The sequence below is a fragment of the Zingiber officinale genome, chromosome 3A (genome assembly GCF_018446385.1).
Source record: "Zingiber officinale cultivar Zhangliang chromosome 3A, Zo_v1.1, whole genome shotgun sequence".
In the NCBI taxonomy this organism is placed as follows: domain Eukaryota; kingdom Viridiplantae; phylum Streptophyta; class Magnoliopsida; order Zingiberales; family Zingiberaceae; genus Zingiber; species Zingiber officinale.
In genome coordinates this window covers 104,431,469-104,453,374 of record NC_055990.1, presented here as the reverse complement: position 1 = coordinate 104,453,374, position 21,906 = coordinate 104,431,469, and the positions used below count along the sequence as shown (strand labels likewise).

Sequence of the window (21,906 nt, the reverse complement as noted above, 5' to 3'; positions counted from 1 at the left end):
AATTTTGTGATAGTCATGGCCCAAAAACCCAATATGATTGGATTGTGTTGTAATTCATAATACGGCCTGTGTGCCGTTATGTGTTTGCGCGTGTTGTATGTTTTTATTTTCCGCGACCTACGCGTCGTGCCTTTCTCTTATATTCTTGTTGTAAATTAGATTTAGACTCGAATGTAACTCGAGTTTCAAATTGTAATGTACAAATTGGAGCGGTGGAGGGTCCACACGAGACGGAGTTCCGAGGCGGGCACGAGCAACACAAGGTGGTCAAAGGGAGGAGCTTGGAGAAGCTGTTGACCCTAGGTTGACCATTCGATCTTCTCATTGGCTTGAGAAGATCGTAGTAGGGCCATGACTAAATCACAAATAGATTAATTAGTTAATTACTTATGTATATGATGCATGTTTAATAAGTAATTAATTAATTAGTGCCTTACGATTAGATTAGATCTAAGTCGTGCACATGATGCACCCTTGCGATTAGATTAGATCTAAGTCGTGCACAAGATGCATCCTTTTTCGATTAGATTAGATCTCGATCGAACCAACTCTAAATGTCTAACCGTGCCGTGATACCTATCACTACCTCGATCACATGTATTGTTGAATCTGCCAAAGCAGAGCAATACATATTATCTTGGTAGGGTACGGAGGGACAATCTTGGTCTCGCCTATCAACGCATGGGTGAATACAAACTCAATTAGATTGAGTATTCCTAGTTACTCGGTTGGATCGAGTCAACTATAGGCATTCTTCCAATAATTGGAAAGGTAGGACAAAATCACGTTTATATTAACTCTCGGACGTATTAGCCAAATCTAACTCGAGTTTTAATATAAATATGGATCTTGATCCTATAAACAAGAGTTGCATAGAGATGTAATTGGTAATCATTACCTACCGATCATACTAAGCCTTGGGCGTATTAGCCAAAGCTAATTCAAGGGTTAGTATGATGTAGATCTTGTCCCACAAGAATTATAGAATTCAGTGGGAGCATCATTTAATTAAAGGCCTAATTAAATGATTTTAAAAGAATATGATATTTATTTCTGCAAATTTTCTGTTGTAGATAACCATGACGTCGAATACGAACTCTTTCTCCTTGCGTTCTGTCCTTAAGAAGGACAAGCTCAACGGAGCAAATTTCCTGGACTGGTACAGGAACCTGAGAATAGTTCTCACTCAGGAACGTAAACTGTACGTTCTGGAGCAGCCCATTCCGGAGGCTCCTCCTGCCACTACCACGCGAGCAGACTGAGATGCTTACAAGAAGCATCAAGATGACGCATTAGATGTGTCTTGTCTTATGCTCGCAACCATGAACTCTGAGCTTCAGAAGCAACATGAGTTGATGAGCGCTTACGATATGGTTGAACATCTTTGTCACCTATATCAAGGACAAGCAAGGCACTGGAAGAGGAACTCCAAAGAATACCTGGAAGATCTTACGAAGAAGAGAAATAAGATTTCTACTTCAGGTATAAATGTTATAGAAGTCAACCTCTCTATTTCTTCGTCGTGGGTATTAGATACCGGATGTGCTTCGCACATTTGTACTAATGTACAAGCACTGAGAAATAGCAGAGCATTGACAAAGGGCGAGATAGACCTACGAGTAGGCAATGGAGCACGGGTTGCTGCTGTTGCTGTAGGGACTTATTTTCTATCTCTGCCCTCTGGGCTTATACTAGAGTTAGACGATTGTTGTTATGTGCCTGCATTGACAAAGAACATTATATCAGTTTCTTGTTTGGACAAGAAAGGATTCTCATTTATAATAAAGAAAAATGTTGTTCTGTCTATTTAAACGATATGTTCTATTGTAGTGCACCTCTGATGAACGGACTCTATATTTTAGACCTTGAGAGCTCTATCTATAACGTTAGTACCAAGAGGTTCAAATCGAACGATATGAACCACACCTATCTCTGGCACTGTCGCTTAGGTCATATAAATGACAAGCGCTTATCCCAGCTCCATAAGGATGGTTTGCTCGACTCATTTGATTTTGAATCATATGAGATATGCGAGTCATGCCTACGAGGCAAGATGACCAAGACTCCCTTTAGTGGGCACAGCGAGAGAGCGACTGATTTGTTAGGACTCATATATAGTGATGTATGTGGCCCTTTCAATGTCGCTGCTAGAGGTGGTTATAGATACTTCATCACATTTACTGATGACTTCAGTAGATATGGTTATGTGTACTTGATGACACATAAGTCCGAATCCTTTGAAAAGTTCAAAGAATTCAAGAATGAAGTACAGAACCAGCTTGGCAAGAGTATTAAAATACTTCGATCAGATCGAGGTGGTGAATACTTAAGCCATGAGTTCCGTGACTACTTAGCTGAGTGTGGGATTTTATCTCAACTCACTCCTCCTGGAACACCACAGTGGAATGGTGTATCCGAAAGGAGGAATCGTACCTTATTAGATATGGTACGATCTATGATGAGTCACACAGATCTTCCGACATATCTATGGGGATATGCTCTAGACACGGCAGCTTTCATTCTCAACCGAGTTCCATCCAAGGCCGTGATAAAGACACCATATAAGATATGGACTGGGAGAGATGCCCAGGTGTCTTTCATGAGGATTTGGGGTTGTGAGGCTTACGTACGACGTCAAGTCTCAGACAAATTAGGACCCAAATCCGACAAGTGCTATTTCATTGGATATCCCAAGGAAACTAAGGGATATTACTTCTACATTCCCAGTCAGCACAAGATAGTTGTGGCAAAGACTGGGGTCTTTCTAGAAAGGGACTTTGTTTCTAGAAAGACTAGTGGGAGCGCGTTCGATCTTGAAGAAGTTCAAGATGCGAACAATAGCATTGATGCCTCGATGGAAATTGAACTAGAACCATAAAGTGTTGTGGATGATGTTGTTCCACAAGGAGTTGAGGACCAACAGCCAGTTCAAGTAGACATACCTCTTCGCAGGTCTGATAGGGTACGTCGTCAGCCTGAGAGATACTCATTTCTCTTGTCTGACCATGATGACGTTATGCTCATAGAGGATGAGCCTACCACCTATCAGGAAGCTGTGATGAGACCAGATTCCGAGAAATGGCTAGAAGCCATGAGATCCGAAATGGAATCCATGTACACCAACCAAGTATGGACTTTGGTTGATCCACCTGAAGGGGTAAAACCCATTGGGTGTAAGTGGGTCTTTAAGAGAAAGACTGACATGGATGGACTTATTTATAAGGGTCGCTTGGTAGCTAAAGGTTTCAAGCAGATTCATGGTATTGACTATGATGAAACCTTTTCTCCAGTGGCGATGTTTAAGTCCATTCGGATCATGCTTGCTATTGCAGCCTACCATGACTATGAGATATGGCAGATGGATGTCAAAACCGTGTTTCTGAATGGAAACCTACTCGAGGATGTGTACATGACACAACCTGAGGGTTTTGTAGATCCACAGCATACTAGCAGAGTATGCAAGCTGCATAGGTCCATTTATGGACTTAAAGCAAGCTTCTCGGAGCTGGAATCTTCGATTCGATGATACGATCAAACAGTTTGGTTTCATCAAGAACGAAGATGAGCCTTGTGTCTACAAGAAGGTTGTAGGGGATATAGTTGTCTTCCTCATATTGTATGTGGATGACATACTACTCATTGGGAAGGACATCCCTATGCTTCAGTCTGTCAAGACTTGGCTAGGGAGTTGCTTCTCAATGAAGGACTTAGGTGAAGCATCCCGCATTCTAGGGATACAGATCTATAGAGATAGATCTAAGAGATTGCTTGGCCTAAGTCAGAGTACATATATTGACAAGGTACTCTTTCGGTTTGCCATGCAGAACTCCAAGAAGGGATTTCTGCCGATGTCACATGGCGTGAGTCTTTCGAAGACTCAAGGTCCCTCTTCTAGAGAGGAGAGAGACCGCATGGATCAGATCCCTTATGCTTCAGCCATAGGATCGATCATGTACGCCATGCTATGTACTCGACCTGATGTCTCGTATGCTTTGAGCATGACGAGCAGATACCAGTCAGATCCAGGTGAAAGTCACTGGATAGCGGTCAAGAATATTCTTAAGTACTTAAGAAGGACTAAAGAATATTTCTTGATATATGGAGGCGATGACGAGCTAGCTGTAAAGGGTTACAGTGATGCTAGCTTCCAAACTGACCAGGATGATTATCGATCATAGTCTGGATTCATGTTTTGCATAAATGGTGGTGCTGTGAGTTGGAAGAGTTCAAAGCAGGACACAGTAGCTGATTCTACAACAAAGGCCGAGTAAATTGCTGCATCAGAAGCAGCAAAGGAGGCAGTTTGGATCCGTAAGTTCATTACTGAACTTGGGGTGGTTCTTAGCATCGTTGACCCTATTAAGCTCTATTGTGACAACAATGGAGCAATTGCGCAGGACAAGGAACCTCGCTCACACCACTGGACCAAACACATACTACGGTGCTTCCATCTCATTCGAGAGATTATCGATAGAGGAGATGTGAAGATTTGCAGAGTACCCACTGAGGCTAACATCGCAGATCCCTTGACCAAGGCTTTAGCACAGAGAAAGCATGATGGTCACACTAGGTCATTAGGCCTTAGAGCCTATACTGATTGACACTAGTGCTAGTGGGAGATTGTTAGTTAGAGCCCTAGAGCCAATCATTTGATGATTGTATGGACTCATTGTATCATATTCTTGTATATTAATAAAGGCATTTGTTTGGTTATTATACTTATTTATATTAGTGCCAAATAGACTAAGTATAATAGCGTCCTTGAGTAGAAGGTTCATACTTATAACAATCGATTAGTTGAATCGATAGTGAGATGATATAGGGAACACTACTCTAAATCATTCATAGTCGAGTATTAACATTCAGGGACAATGTTAATGCAATAAGACTAGCATGTAGGTCAACTCGATGATTTGATCTCACAAGTCATGGATATGTAGATATCAAGTTGACACATGGGTATGCATTGGAGAATGTATACTGAATGACCCGCCATGAGAAAGTATCATGGATCGTTATATGAGTGTCATATACTTTCTCATGTGGCTATTAGTATGACTATTAGTCCTTTGACCTGAAGTCACCATGGATCCCTACATAAGGAGTTATGTACTTTGGTTTCGTCAAACGTCACCCGTAACAGGGTGGACTATAAAGGCGATTACTGGGTATATAATGAATTATGCAGAGGGATGTGAGTGATGTAGATGAGATCTATCCCTCCCATATGACGGGAGCGACATCGGTATTCTTGATAGAGTGAGACCACTAAGTGCATGACCATGCCCAAGTGAGTCAACATGAGATGTTGAGCTCATTTGATCGAGTGAGTCTACTTGGAGTTCAAGATTTAGATTGATTAGAGGATGACACGGTCTATGCCTCACATTGATCAATCTAGATGTCAAGGATAGAAGGACAATGTCACATATTGTGAGGAGTCACAATTAGTAGTCACAAGGTGATATTGGATCTCAACATTCTTGTAACTTGGGTAGCAATGATGTATTGCTAGATGCCGCTCATTGCTTATGTTTCTAAAGGAGTTTTGAAACATTGCCAACGTTACAAGAACCTATTGGGTCACACACAAAGAACAAGTGGATGGAGATTAGGTTCATATGATGAACAAATTGGATTAGGTTCATATGATGCACCAAAGATTGGATTCAAATTAGACTTATTGAGTTAGACTCAATTAGATTCAATTGTTGAATGAGTCTAATTTAAATTTGATTCATTGAGTCAATTTATATTAATGAATTGAGATTCATTAAATTAAAATTGACTTGAATCAAAGGATGGATTTAACTCAACAAGGAAGACAATTGGTCAAGTTTGACTTGACCAAGTAGAAGTTGAAACATCAAGTTTGACTTGATGTATTGCCACATCATAAGGATGACTCATCCTTGCCACATCACCTCCACCTCATGAGACATGCCACCTCATGGGGGTTACACCTTCCTCTTGGCTTTAATGTGGCCGGCCACATTAATGGGGAGGTTACATTGTGTGGCCGGCCACACACTAATGAGGAGGGGTTTTTCATTTGGTGTATTGATGGTGTGGTAATTGTATCTTCTTCTTCCTTGCTTCTTCCCTCTCTTGGCTGGTTGTTGCCGTGACTTTGATGGTGGAAGAAGGTGGGTGAGTGAGTTAATCCAAGAAGTCCAAGAAGAAAGGTAATATTTTTAGAGGAGTGTATTATATTCTCTTCTTTGCTTTCCTTTCTTCTTCCATTCCCATCCGAGAGCCCTAGAGAGAGTGCTAGCACACTTGGGGTCTTTCTTCTCCATCCTTGAGTGCTAGAGAGTACTCCTTGTTCGTGTGGATATCACTAGAGAAGTATCTATCTTGATACTTTGGAGATCCGACACGTACCTTGGACAAGCGGGATTTTGCGAGGGCACGCATCGAAGGTAAAATGTTTTCTTTGTAGATCTACTGTAGATCAAAGTATTAAAACTCGTACTCGTGTTTTCCGGAAATTTTTCCTTGCACGGATCTACGGCTTTGGGTGATTCGGGGTTTCCGCGACGCGAAAAGCAGTTTTCGCGGCCCGAAAAACCCAACACTTAAATAAGCATTTAGGGTCTGGTATGAAAGACTATCTTCCTATTTAATTTCTAAAGGATTCAACCAAAGTCAAATTAATCCAACTTTATTTATAAAATCACTTAAACAAGACATCTTCATAGCCCAAGTATATGTAGATGACATAATTTTTTGTTCAGAATTTCTGCATGAATTTATAACCTTAATGGAACAAGAACTTGAAATGAGCCTAGTAGGTAAACTAACCTATTTCTTAGGATTATAAATTAAACAAACAAATAAAAAAATTATGTTTACCAACAAAAATACATAAAAGAATTACTTAAAAAATTTGGAATGAAAAATACCAAAGAAATAAAACACCAATGACAACTAACACAACCTTAGATAATGATTTAAATGGGAAACCAATAGATTTAAAATATTATAAGAGTGGCATAGGTAGCTTTTTATACTTAACTGTAAATCGATCTGATATTTTATTTGCAGTTAGTATGTGTACTAGATATCAAACATATGTTAAGAAATCTCACTTAACTAATGTAAAAAGAATTTTTAGATACTTAAAAGACACACCAAATATAGGAATTTGGTACCCTACTGTATTGCTTTATCTACTAATAAAGTTGAGTACATAGCAATGGGTGAGTGTGTAACACAATTGTTATGAATGATGCACACATTAAAAAATGTTAACTTAGAATATAAAAATATAAAACTCCATATTTATAATATCAGTTCAATCAACTTAAGTAAAAATTCAGTGCATCATTTAAGAACTAAACATATTGAAATCAAACATCACTTCATTAGAGATCACGTCGCTAAAGGAGATACTGAACTCAACTATATTGAGTCCAAGTCAAATCTGGCTGATATTTTTACTAAATCACTCCAGAATTTGAATTTAGTAACCTATGAAGATGACTGAGAATGTGTAAAATAGGCTAGGACTCTTGTTATCAAATAAATCTTCAAGTGATTTGTAAATTCTAGGAAAACTCTTTTTACTTATCGTCTTAAAAAAATTTCCCATATCTCTAATATTGTAAAATTATTTTGGCCTTAGTCTAGATCGTACCCATAGAAAGCATGATCCTATAGATCTAGGGAATGAGCATCTCACAAACACACTAAGTCTACCTTGATTGTGTATTCAAAAATATAGAATGACATGAGATGCATAAGTCTTTTGCCTTAACTTCAGATGCTTATATCAGTGCATCAATATAAGTCTGGACGAAAAATACAATAGTACATTGATCAAGTTAAGTAGTGCTTCTTCAGTAAAATTCTAACTGGACATTAATACTTAACTTGACTAACCAAGTGAACACTGCTATCTTCTGATAGTTAGTTAGTAATTAAAAGTTAGACATTTAAAGATAAATTTTAGATGAATATTATTTTTTTAAATAAAATCAAGTTCAGGGAGAGGATATTTGAAAATGACTTTCAAAAGAGTTCTATTTCAAAATTTGTTTTTTTTGCAAGGTGTTGGTTTAAAAATTCTTTTGCAACCTTACTAAAACTAACTTTGCAAATGGTAAAAAACAATATCTTCTTTGAAAATGAAATAAAAATCCTTTGTAAATTACATTGAAAACTACTTAAAAATACTTTAAAAAATATTTTGAAAGATATTTTTGAAAACACTTTGAAAAGTTTTATCAAATTCTTATAAAATTTATCTTTGTAAAATGTTTTGTTTTTGTTTTAATTTTCAAACATTGGAAAACCATTTGCAAAATATTTTATTTTTGAAAATTCCTTTCAAAATTTCCTTAATTATTTTAAAAAGATTTTTGAAAGGATTTTTAAAAATCTTTATGTAAAATATTTTGAAAACTATTGTATAAATTATTTTAACAACCTTGTTTTAAAAGGCATTTTTGAAAAATACTATTTTGGTAATACTTTGCAAACTTTAGCTTTGCAAAATGTTGTTGAAAAATTCAATTTCCAAAATTTTGAAAATCTTTTGAAAATTTTGAAAACTTGCTTTAAAAATTTTTCATTTACTCCTCCCTACAATAAACCTGAGTTTTTCTGAATTTTTTTTTTGCCTTTCTAAACTTTATTTACTTGAAAATATTACTTGTAAAAATTATTTCAAAAGATATCACTTTCTATATGAAGTGGTTGGTTTTCAAAAACTTGTTTTCAAAATTACTATTTAAAAACTTGAATGCATTATTTGAAAACTTATTTAAAAAACTTAATTTGCAAAATTTATTAATTTTGCTAAAACTTTATTTAAAGTTGTCCAAAGATTTCCAAACATTAGAAATATTTGCAACTTTTGTTTAAACTTTTCTGACAAATTGGAAATATATGCTTAATTCATTGCATTATTTTTTGATATATGTCAAAGGGGGGAGGATAGTGGGTTAGGTTAGAAAAATCAACTCAAATCAACTTACTTTACTGAATTTGCATTACATGTTTAATGCTTAATTGTATTTTTTTTCTAACTTTAACCTAGATTGTCATTATATCAAAAATAGGGAGATTGTTGGTGTAGATTGCACTAATAATTAGATTTTGATGTATGACAAATAGGCTAAAATTAGATGTGTTGTTTGTCTAATATTTTTACCAAGTGTGCAGGACTTGATGGATTTAGAGAATTAAAACACTAAGCTGAAGTCCAGCTAGGTTGATAGATTCCACGAAGTCTAGATTGGTTGAGGTCTGGCAGAAGGAAGTTCAGCTAGGTTATAGCTAACACGAAGTCCAAATTGATTAAGATCTGGTAGGAAGAAGTCCATATTGGTTGAAATCTAGTAGGAAGTCCTAGTGAGTCAAGGGACCTGACATCAAGGAAATCTGCAATTGGTAAGTGGAGGTAAACAACTGAAGGAGAGATCCAGTGAGGACGCGCTCCCAGTTAAGGGAGCAGTAGGCATTAGCCCAACTTAGGTCCATTTAGGAAATCTAAGCTGAGACTTTGACTAGATCCTGTTCTTGGGGAGATAGGATCTAATTAATACTACTACCTTATTATGCTAACTTTATTTTACAGGATAAACATATTATAGTTGCCTCAACTAACTCTTTTTTTAAGAAAAGAGAAGGGTGAAAAAGGGTTATTCTGGTGCCCGGAAGGGATCTGGCTGCTTGAACTCTGGATGCCCAGAGTTGGTCTTGGAGCCCGAACTAGCTTCGCTTGGACGGTTGCCTGGCCAGGCACTCGGGTGGTCCGAGCACCCGGAGCTGGTCTAGGCGCCCAGAGCTAGTCTAGGCGCTCAGACTAGAAAAGTTCATCAAGAAGCTGAGTTGAAGCGCAATGACTGGCCAGGCAAGGCTCGGGTGGGCCTAAAGATACTTAACCTTATATATAGATCTCTTGATACGTGTTTGGTCGGGTAAAGGTTGAATGGATATAAGGTTCTCTATGAACACCCAGCCAGGTAAAGCCTGGATGGACCTAGAGATACTTAACTTTATATAGTTCTCGATACGTGTTCAGTCGGGTAAAGGTTGAACGAACATAAGGTTCTCTGTGAATACCTGGTCGGATAAAGCCCAAACAGACCTAGATATACTTAACCTTATATAGCTCTCAATACACGTTCAGCTGGGTAAAGACTGAACGGATATAAGGTTCTCTATAAATACCCGGTCGGGCAAAGCTCAGACGGACCCAGAGATACTTAACCTTATATAGTTCTCGATACACGTTCAGCCGGGTAAAGGCTGAATGGACATAAGGTTCTCTATGAACACCCAGCCATGCAAAGCCCGAGTGGACTTAATAATATTTCATCTCATAAAACTCTTTCTACATACACTATCATTTGAATTAGGATAGATTGAATATATGGCTCTTTGTATATGCTTGGCCTATTAAAGGTCGGACAAGTTTAAATTACTTGAAAGTATAATACCCCTAAAATATAGTTCTAATATACATATTTTATTATATGACTCCTCAAGTGAACTTATGACATAATAAGGGTATTGCATTAGTTTTTAAAGAAGTTCTTATAGTATTTGATGTATGGTTGAGTAGATTAATACAATAATAAGTAGTGCGACCGGCCTGGTGGAGCGGCTAAGATGCATTCAACAGGCAAACAATAGACAACATTTTGATAGTCTATCATAATTATCGAGGAATATTCCCTTGAAATCTCTTGTAAAAAGTAATTGATTTCCCATTAATGAGTCAGTTATAACAGCATTCTCCTTCAACAACTTCAGTAATGGTGCGGAGCATAAACGACAAAAGAGCTACATCTATGGGTTGAAAAAAGATTCTCGGAACTATTATGAAACACCCAAGTTGTACTTTCTTCTATCACCTAACAAACTCTAACAAACTGGGGACCACCTCACGATCACGGAGGTTATGTGAGGTGGTATAAAAGGGGAAATCCTCTCCACTGGCAAGGTACGCAAACATTTGCATATGAAGTCCTACTTTCTTGCACTTTGACTACTGTTCTTCTTTCACTTTAAAGAGAGGAGACTAACTTGAGCATCAGAGGGTCTAGTCAGGGATTCTCATCCCGATCTTAGGTCACTAATGCTTTGTTGGCTCCTTTGATTGTGCGTAGGATCGTGAGGAGTTCATTCAGATCTCGAGAAACTCATTGTTCTTCGATCATCGGAGCTAGTGCACCATCCCATAACCTTTAGATAGGATCAGGGTCAAATGAACAAGATCATAGGATAGATAGACAAGAGTCATCCAATGATCATAGAGGTTTTAGATACAAACCAAAAGACAAGAAGGATGTGACTTCATACCATAGGATTCCATATAGCTATGGAACTGACCCTAGGTCAAGTGGTCAAGTCAAGGATACAAGGGAGGCTATCCTTAGAGTTCACCTTGTAATGACTGATGTGACTAAGGCTTCAAGAAATCCTAAGAAAGTCACTAGGAAGGTCACAAGGAAAGTTATCCTTAGAGTTGACCTAGAGAAGATGAGTATAACCAAGGCTTCTAAGAAGCCTAGGAAGGCCATTAGGAATGTAACAAGGGAAGTTATTGTTGGTGCGGTTAGCACTAACGATTTAACCCAGGTTTTGATGAATGACAAATCAGGTTAAGTTAGTTTGTTGTTGTCTAACACTTTGATCGAGTGTGTAGGAGAAGTCCAGACAGGTTGACGGGCTGACCGGATGTTTGGCACGAAGCCCAGCTAGGTCGACGGGCTGACCGGATAGCTGGCACGAAGTCCAAGCGGGTCGACGGGCTGACCGGACGCTTAGGCACGAAGTCTAGCTAAGTTGACGGGCTGACCGGATAGCTGGCACAAAGTCCAGATGGGTCGACGGGCTGACCGGACTTCTGGCAGGTAAGTGAGGTAACTGGAGGGGAGTGACTGCGAGGACGCGTTCCCGGGAAGGGAACATTAGGCGTCAATCTGGCTTAGATCCATTTCGGATATCTAAGTCGAGATCGTGACTAGATTCTGGTCTCGGAAAGACGGAATCTAAGTCATACTCTGTTTTGCTAATTCATACTCAATTTACTTATCTATAAAACTGTGCTAACAATCTGTGTTGCATGGTATATTTTCCTCGGACTAACCTTTTCTTGCAGGAGAAGGACTTTCTAAAGAAGAGGGGTCCGGGCGCCCGGAGGCGAATTTTATCCAAGCCGAGTCGTCGCCACGTGGAGTTCGCTGATTAGACTTGCCACGTCGCACCAGGACGCTCGGAAGGGATCTAGGCGCCCAGAGCAGCATATAAAAGAAGCCCCAGGGGTGGAGCTTCAAAATCAACTTAGAACTCTTAGACTGCTTGCTCTGCTGCTCGGCGCTCCAACGACACTAACGAAGCTCCGACAACGCGCTCTTTTCCTTGTAGCTTTCCTTCTATCGGTATAGCTTTGTTTTACTGTTTATTAGCATTTCTTGTACTGCCTTTGTAATTCTCATTTCGAACTGCTAGTAAATTTCCCAACAAAAGTACTCACGGAGTACGGGCCTTCGAGTAGGAGTCGTCACAGGCTCCGAACGAAGTAAAATTACTGTGTCTGTTCTTTTAAATTCCGCTGCGCTTAACTCTTTTTCAACGTTATTTTTTGAATCGATATTCACCAATCGATATTCCATCACGGGCCTTTGTAATTCTCTTTTTCAACGTTTCACGATCCAACAAGTGGTATCAAAGTAGGTACCGCTCTGATTTAGTGCAACCACCAATCAGACAGGGGGTAAAAAATTAACCTTTATTTCTTTTTCGATTTTCAGTTTTACGCTTAATTCCAATCTGGTATTATTACCTGTTTTGGAAATTTGTTCATTGCAATTAAATCTAAATTGGTGCAACACCAATTTAGATACTTTTATTATTTTTTTCCCGCACTACTAATCCAAGACCAAGTCTTGGGATATTTTTTTTGTCGTTGTTTACTTGTGTGCAGGATGTCTCAACTAGAAGGCTTCAGCACAGTATGTCCTCCCCTATTCAACGGGGATGACTTCTCGTATTGGAAGAAAAGAATGGAGGTGTACCTAAAGACGGACTACGATCAATGGTTCAGCGTCATAAAGGCCTACCGAGCTCCAGCCGACAACTCCAGAAATCCACTAGACACGGAACAGTGGACTCCGGACATGAGGAAAAAGGCATCGACGGAAAACAAAGCAATCAACACTCTACACTGCGGTCTAACACGAGAAGAGCTGAACCGGGTCGAACCGCATCAGAACGCTAAAGAATTATGGGACAAACTGATCGAGCTGCACGAAAGAACGAGCGATGCAGAGGTAACAAAAAGAGACTTACTTTTAAATAAAATATTTAATATAAAAATGCAGGAAGGGGAAACGGCAAGTCAACTGCACGCGAGGATCAAGGACATCCTCAACGGACTTCACGCGATAGGCCACCAGATGGAAAACAGAGACTTAATAAGGTACGCACTAAATGCTTTTCCACGTAATAGTTTGTGGGCATCGATCGTAGATGCCTACAAAATTTCTAAAAATTTATCTAAATTAAAGTTAGATGAGCTTTTTTGTGAGTTAGAACTACATGAACAAACTAATGCTGGAGTCGAGAAAGATGTTGCTTTATTTGCAGGCTCCTCCAAAGAAAAGAAGAGCAAGTCTGAATCTGAAGAAGATTCCGATCAAGATTCCAAAGACAAAGAATACCTGGTGAACCTGGTAAGAAAAATGTTCACCAGGAGAAAAAGGAGCTTCAACAAGAAGGACCTTCAAAAGATCAGTTCTCTAGCGGAACAAAAGAACGTGACTTGCTTCGGATGCAATAAAAAGGGGCACTACAAGAACGAATGCCCAAAACTGAAGTTCGACAAACCGAAGCCGACCAAAAAGAAGGCATTCAAAGCAACGTGGGACGACTCCTCGGACGAATCGAAGGTAGAAGAGCAGAAACACCAGAGCCACCTCGCGCTGATGGCCCGCGAAGCTGAAACGGAAGACGAATCGGAAGATGAGTCCGAACCCGAATCGAGCCACGAGTCCGTACTCGTTTCCGAAGGCCCGGATGAGGTATATTTTAATTTAAACAAAAAATTTTTAAAAATTATTTCCTGCTTAAATAGTAAATTAGTTAAAATAGAAAATGAAAACAAATCACTCCTTGAGGAAAATCAAGACCTCAAGGAACAAATCAAAAATTCAAATCCAACTCAAGATCTAACACTTGAGGAGAATTCATCATTAAAATCAGAAATAAATAAGTTAAAAGAAATGCTAGAAAAATTCACTACAAGATCAAAAAATCTAGACTTAATCCTGAACAACCAAAAGGCGTGTTATAATAAAACCGGACTCGGATACAAGTCGAACTCAAATAAAACTTTTAAATCATTAATAACTCAATACAAATCAACTAACACTACAACAAAAACCCTCATAGACATCAGTGGAACAACAACGGTTTTAAGCAAAAACCGATGTCTTTGAGTATTTTACACCGATTTTTCTAAAAATCGATGTCTATGAGCGCAGATTTTAGCTCATAGACATCGATTTTTTAGGCGATGTCTATGAGCGCCCTTTTTTCGTTAATAGACACCGATTTTAACTGCGGTTTTTAAAATCCGATGTTAAAGAACCAAAATAAAATATTTTAATATTCCCACAGCTAAAATTTGCAACATTGTGAAGTTCCCTCCAAACCTAAATCTATATCGCGCCCCTTCCTCCGCGCGACCATCTCTCTCGCCTAAGCCTAAACCTAAACCTCCGACCATCTCTCTCAACCTCATCTCCCTCTTCTCCTTCCTAGATCGACGCCCCTTCCTCTCCCGATCAAGATCAAGACACGATGCCCTTACTTCTCCGTTCAACCACACCGCATCTCCTCCAACTCGACCCTTAGGTTGAGAAGAGGAGCCCTTCATCTTATAGAAATGCTCACAGTTAAAAGGGAAAGTTGGCGACAACAGCGGAGCTTTTACTCACTTAAGCTGTTTTCCCTGTCTTAGCCCTCGCCGGAAAGAAGCGAGGTGTAGAATCGAAGACAGCGGTCGTTCCCGCCCCCGTTCGCATTTCACCGCCGATCCTCCTGGTGGCCGCCATCTCTAAACCCTAAAATCTCTTCTTTTGGTCGGCGCAATTCGATCTCTCTTCAAAACACTTTTTTTCCTTTGCGCTAGAGAATGAGAAGCCGGCTCCATCCGACGGCGGCGAGAGGAACAAATCCGTGAGAAAATTCACCTTCAGAGATCTCGCCGCGCCCACTCACAACTTTAGGGAGTCGAATCTAATCGAGAAGGCGGCTTCGGGAGAGTCTACAAAGGGCAACTCGATTCAGACCAGGCAAGTTGCTCACTCCTTCTCCCCTCCTCCTTGCTTCTGCCATCTTGCGGCTTCGTCTGAACACCGGAACTCGGAAACCAGATTGTGGCCATCAAGCAGCTTAAGCAGGATGGTTATCAGGGGAGCAAGATCACTGTGACCTCAGAGGGCCCCTTCTCAAAGAGGTAGTTGCTTTTTCTTCTTCTCCTTGGAATCTATTTAATTCGTTATTTTCCCTTTTTGTTTAAATTTTTTCCGTCGCATGAATTTCCATTCTGCCGAGATCTGTCTTTTGGTGTTTTAGGTTAAAATTGCACTTACGCTGCATTGGTGAATAACCATCTTCATCTGTATTAGTTTCTCATCATTTGTGGCTGGAATTTGAGTAATTATTGTTTCAATATTCACTTTTAAGGCACTTTGTGCCGTGTTCTCAAGAAAAAGGTTTGTTTTTGCGTGTGAATAATGGAGCTGCACAACGCTCGATATATTATGTTTTATAGGTTGGACTCCTTATTTTGAGGCAGTGTTCATCTTTAATTTGTCTTGTTTTAGATAGTTTGGAGGTCAATACTATTCATCTTAGAAAGCCATTTGCTGCAGGGATTGTAAGTTGTGACAACATGAACTAGTGTTTGTAGGAGGAAAAAGTAGGTTCGAGATTTTGGTCTTTCCTGCATTTCCTTTTTCCATGGAAAACATTTTACCTAGTACAAATTTTAGGTTTCGATGTATGAAGTTGGTATCTCTATGTGTGATTTATGTGTCTTTTGATTCCTCTGCTCATATAAAAAACTAATTTGATTATTGTCTTATTCTCTAAGAATTTCATCCTTGCCCCACCTTTTCTTATGTCTAACCTAAAACCTAAAACCTAAAATTGAAGTGTGAACTGACCAATCAAAAAATGGAATATGCAAAGGGGCTCACGTACTTGCACGATGTTGCAAACCCTCCCGTAATTTATAGGGATATGAAGGCGGCAAACGTGTTGTTGGATGAAAACTTCAACCCCAAGCTGTTTGATTTTGGACTTGCGCCTAAACTTGGGCCTGTCGACGACAAAACGCCTATTTATCTTAGCTTATAGTTTGGAAATCGAAACCTACTTCTGTGCCTTTGATGTTGAAATTCTTATTTTCTCTTCACCATTGTTTCTTCTTGTGTCGAAATTGAAACCGCGACTTGTATTTCTCTTTAGAAGATACACTTGAAATGCACTATATATGGTCGATTCTCATAACTGATTGTTTACCAAGACTATAGAAGATGAATGTAGACTCCATTAAGTACCCAGTTTAAAGCAAAGGATCTCCATGTGTGTGTATTTTAATTGCATAATTTTAACCCTTCTAATACCATTTTGTCGCAGGTGTGGACACTACAAGAAGCTTGCCCCTGAATATGAAAAGCTTGGATCGAGCTTTAAAAAGGCTAAATCTGTTTTGATTGGGAAGGTTAGCATCGTTCTAAATCAGGCCAAGAAGCATCATCTCTTTTACTGAATAGGACATGCTCAGATTCCTTTTTTGGTTTTATCTTTTCTGATCATTTTGAGTCTAAATGTAGCACACTACTAGTGTGCTATACTGCCATGTAGTGATTGAGTCTAAATGTAGCACACTACTAGCAACTATCCCTTCTAATGTAGTAGTATTGACTCCAGACATTTGATCAGATTGTTCTTGATGTAAATAAAGATGTTCTTGTTGAATTCTATGATCCATGGTTAGTGTATTTGCTGAGGTTATTTTTTTTCTCTCCATTTGTAGCATTCGATACTTTTCCTTATCCACTGTAGACGACTAAGTTTCTTATCTTCAAACAGGTGTGGCCACTGCAAGCATCTTGCTCCTGTGAGTATTTTTATTGAGACAGGGCTTAAGACCTAGATTAGCCTAAGGTCATATTTGCCATGTTTTTAATTATGAGATTACTAGATCTAACCTGATTCATTGATGTGGATTTAGTCAATTGTGTACCTTGAATGCTTCATTAGTTCTGCTACCTATTTAGATTTTGGAGAAATATTATATGATGTTAATTTAGAGTAAGTTGAAAGTAGGTATCATTTATTGAATTATATGTATTTTGAAACTTACATATTGCTAAATAGTTGTCAAACTGAGAGCTCTGTATTTCTAATCACCTATGTACTAGATTTAGATTTGGGGAATTGTGGTAGTGTGATGTCAGTTGATACCTTAAATGCAGAATCAACATCTGATTGAGAGGAGGATCAGATTCACTCACAATTCTTGTTTTCTACAAATTTAATATTTGAATTCGTTGATGTTTGAGAAGAAGTGTAATGCTAAAATGCTTCCAACCTTATCCAACATTCATCTGACATGAAAATTGTGTGAAAAATGTGCATTATGACCTACTATATTTTGTGCTTAATCATTATTATTTCTCAAATTATCATGATGAAGTCCTCTTCAGTCATTTTTTTGGTATATCATCCTTACTATGATAGGGTGTTAGCAATAATTTGGTTTGATATGAATGATTCCATCTAAAAATTCACTATACTAAAGACTATTTAGTCATTTCCTATGTGGGAGGATCAGAATTTTCAACTTTGTCATTCTGAAATTAGTTTGTTAAGCGGGATGCCTTCTGCATTTCAGGTATGGAGTTAGTGGTTATCCTACCTTGAAGTTTTTTCCCAAGGAAAACAAAGCTGGTGAAGATTATGAGGCTGAACGGGAGTTGGATGATTTTGTTAAATTTATTAATGTGAAATGTGGCACTAGCCGTGATGCGAATGGTCAACTTACTTTCCAGGTGAGTGATAGATTGTGAAGGATCATATTGACAAACTTTGTTCTTCAGTCCGTAGTTGTATATGATAGTTACTATCTTGTCTAACATTGCATACGTATCTTCATCAAGATATGTAAGCAAATCATAAATGCACATCTTAATTTAGGTCTTATGCTAGGCTAATTTGCTGTGTCATAGATTTCTCTATCCAATATATATCCACTTATCGGCATCGCAACAACGACTTTCATTGATAGTTTCCTAGATCTTTTACTGTGTCACATATTTATCTATCCAATATATCCACTTATTTGCATTGTAGCAACTGCTATTATTGATAGTTTCTCGGATCTTTTTCGCAATAAGTATGCAGTGGAAGACTCATTGATTGTGATGGTATGTTCTCCCTTTCTTAATATGGTTCATTGTTTAAGCAAGTAACTATACTATGTTTGATTTCTTCTTGTCTATCTACACAGATTGCTAAGGGACTAAGACCCATTTTTCTTGGCCTTATATTGTGTGCATCCCATAGTCGTACGTTCTCTATACTTAATGAGTGATTCGTGCCTTTGGAAATATATAAACACTTGGGCCATCACGATGTTATTTGAAATGGTAAATTTTTTTTATTTTGAGCTAGAATATCCTGTTTGTAGTAAATTCAATATCAAGTTTTAAGATGCAACATCTCTACCTACTCTTTTCGAAGGATCATCATTACTTTTTCAGCGTTCTTATGTACCTTTAATAGTGTTTAGAATAAAAGGAAACAAAACTGAAAAATAATTCTACATAATTGATGCTCAAGGTGATCAAATTTTTTCTTTATTCACAATTTTTGTTTTGAAAGTCTGGTTGATTACGCATATTGTTTGATTAGATTATAGTTTTAAATTTGATGGAATGCTTGCCTTTATGCACAGAGACTATGCTTTGCATCGGAAGTGAATGACATCGTTATCCTTCTTCATTTTTTATGCCTTCGTACATTAAGGAAGTTCAATGGATAAATGAAGGATTTAGGGGTCTTCTCCCATATCCTTTTAATTCAAGTTTGGGAGGCATGACAACTGCCCCACCTTATTTCAATGACAAGAACAAGGGTTCTCATGGCCAATATGTGTCTATTAATGGGATTTTCAATGTCTTGCTTACCACGCTAATCCTACTTCTGATTGGATTTGCAGCTTCAAGATATCAAACTCTACACCTTCTATATGGAGCTAGATTTGCAAAAGCCATATCCAACTCGAGGAAGTGACTTATTGACATGGGAGGTAGGTGTACCTCTTTAGTTCTGCTTTTGACCAAATATCCCTATAAAGATTCATTTGTGTGCTCTTAACAGATCTATTCCTACAACGTTGTTATCTAGTATTAGCATTTATTCTGTTAAATGTGATTTATGCACCTATAATTATTCTGGTGAAGTTAGCATTCTATTAAACTAGATTATAACCTTTGCAGAGAACTTATTGGTAACCAAGGACTTTGTGAAGATAGCAAATTTTGGCCTTGCTCGTGAAGTTCATTCGAAGCCACCATTCACAGAATAGGTTTCAACACGCTAGTAAGCATGTTTATGACAAGCACTTGTGATCTTGTATTTTTTATTTGATACATGTACACATTTGTTTTAGTTATTTGACATATGGTGGATTTATGTGTTTTTACAGTTTACAAATCTCAAGTACTCCAGAGTTGAAATTGATGAAGTGCGGTTCGAGTGGGCTGAATGCATGCTAGATTACATTTGAAGTGCGGTTCTACCTTGATGTGTTAAAAGAATGTTCTACCTTGATTTTGATATCTATTAGCTAGCTTTTGATGTAAAAAAGAATGTTTGGGTATTTTATGAATATTGTTGTAAGAAGATTATTTATATAATTTATGAATATTTGTGTATTTTATGGATATTATTGAATGAAGAATATTTGTATAATTTGTGAATATTTGTGTGTTTTTTTTGTTATTGTCAGTTTTTCATTGTTTCGGAAATCAAATTTGTGCTGTTAAAAAATATACATATTACATCGGTCTTCCACCGCTACAAAACCGGTGTTATTAACTAATATTACATCGGTCATTTACCGCTGCCAAAACTGGTGTTATTAACATTTTACACCGTTGATGAAACGGTGTCGTTAAGTGATACTACACCGGTTAATAACCGATTCGAAGACTGGTGTCGTTAAGTGATACTACACCGGTTTTAACCCGATATCTAAAATGACAGACTTTTAACATCAGCTTCATAGACATCGGTCGAAAATGAAATAGACACCGATGGAAAACCGATGTCTATGAAGGTTTTTGTTGTAGTGTAATCAAGCTTGGGTTCCGAAAGAGTGTTTGACCACGCAAGTAGGACTTAATCAATATTATATACCCAAAGAAAAAATATATTATATAAACTCGAATAAACCAAATAAAAAATCAAAATACAAACCTAAGTCAAAAAATTCAAATTTTAAATATTTTAAAACTCAACAAAATATAAATTATCACCAAGTTAATTATAACTATAAAAGAAATAGACACAAACCTAAAACGAAAATTTAAATTAAAGGCCAATAATTCAGGGGGAGGCTCCAGAATAGCTGACACCTCCAAAACTAACTTACCCGACAGGGTAACCTAAATAAACTAACCCGGCAGGGTAATTAGGATTAGTTAAAAAGGGACCCAGTTTAACTTGAATCATGGTACTGGTGAAGTTTTTTGATGATAGTACGTTGGGGAAGCTTGGGCATCGCATGTCTAGAAAGATATGGCTTCAATCTGGTGCATTTGGCCAAGTGGAACCGACCGAATCTATCTTTAAACGGATCCTAACTAGTTATACCAAGGTTTAGTACTAAGCTCCGTGGATAAGACTATTCAGAAAACCTCGAAAGGTTGGTTACTTCTAATGACGTCCAAGTGACTCACCAAGCTTAGAAGTTTATCTGAAGAATGCCTATTTGTTGAGACCAAAGCTAAATCTGAATCTAACACAAGTTAAACCAAACTCTATAATTAAATCTAATTCATCTCACAAAATCATAGGATTCCCTGATTGAAAACATAAAGATAAGGAAGTAATAGAAACAAAATGGGTATTTAGAAACAAATTAAGTGAAACTGGCGAAATTACTAGGAATAAGGCTAGGCTAGTTGCCAAAGGGTTCAGTCAAGTTGAAGGACTTGACTACGATGAGACCTATGCCTCAGTAGCTAGGTTAGAATCCATTAGAATGTTACTAAGTTATGCAGCCCATAAGGGATTCAAGGTATATCAAATGGATGTTAAGTCAGCTTTTCTCAATGGACTAATAAAAGAAGAAGTTTATGTAGGTCAGCCTCCTGGGTTTGAGAATCTAGAACACCCTGATTATGTCTTTAAGTTAAAGTTTGTTAAATTACTAAATAACGATATATTTATAGCACAAATATATGTAGATGATATAATATTTGGTTCAACTAACTCAGACTTTTTAGAAGAATTTATTAACCTAATGGAACAAGAATTTGAAATGAGCTTAGTAGGAAAATTGACCTATTTCCTATAATTACAAATCAAACAAACAAATGAAGGAAATTACATTTATCAACACAAATACATTAAAGAATTACTTAAAAAATTTGGAATGGAAAATACAAAAGAAATAAAAACACCTATGGCAGTAAACACAATCTTAGACAATGACCCAAATGGAAAACCAGTGGATCTAAGGTATTATAGAAGTGCAATAGGTAGTCTACTTTACTTAACTGCAAGCCGACCTGATATTTTATTTGCAGTTAGTATGTGTGCTAGATACCAAACCTGTGTTAAAGAATCTCATTTGACTCAAGTCAAAAG

The 21,906-nt window shown here is 37.8% G+C and overlaps 1 protein-coding gene across 1 annotated transcript; it reads left to right on the top strand.

Moving 5' to 3' along the window:
* Positions 1-16,197: 16,197 nt before the first annotated feature.
* LOC122050550 (protein disulfide isomerase-like 2-2) lies at positions 16,198-19,633 on the top strand. The gene is made up of 6 exons (XM_042611445.1): positions 16,198-16,310; positions 16,663-16,747; positions 16,957-17,018; positions 17,924-18,080; positions 19,250-19,339; positions 19,530-19,633. Exons 1-6 carry the CDS (start codon positions 16,198-16,200, stop codon positions 19,542-19,544), a joined length of 522 nt encoding a protein of 173 aa, XP_042467379.1. The 3' UTR covers positions 19,545-19,633.
* Positions 19,634-21,906: the final 2,273 nt, after the last annotated feature.

What these genes read in the sequence shown, in the direction of transcription:
- LOC122050550 (XM_042611445.1), top strand. Translation starts at nt 16,198, where the DNA reads ATGGAATATGCAAAGGGGCTCACGTACTTGCACGATGTTGCAAACCCT. An exon ending in GAAAACTTCAACCCCAAGCT is followed by an intron (nt 16,311 to 16,662) that starts GTTTGATTTTGG and finishes ATTTTGTCGCAG; the next exon opens with GTGTGGACACTACAAGAAGC. An exon ending in ATGGTCAACTTACTTTCCAG is followed by an intron (nt 18,081 to 19,249) that starts GTGAGTGATAGA and finishes TTGGATTTGCAG; the next exon opens with CTTCAAGATATCAAACTCTA.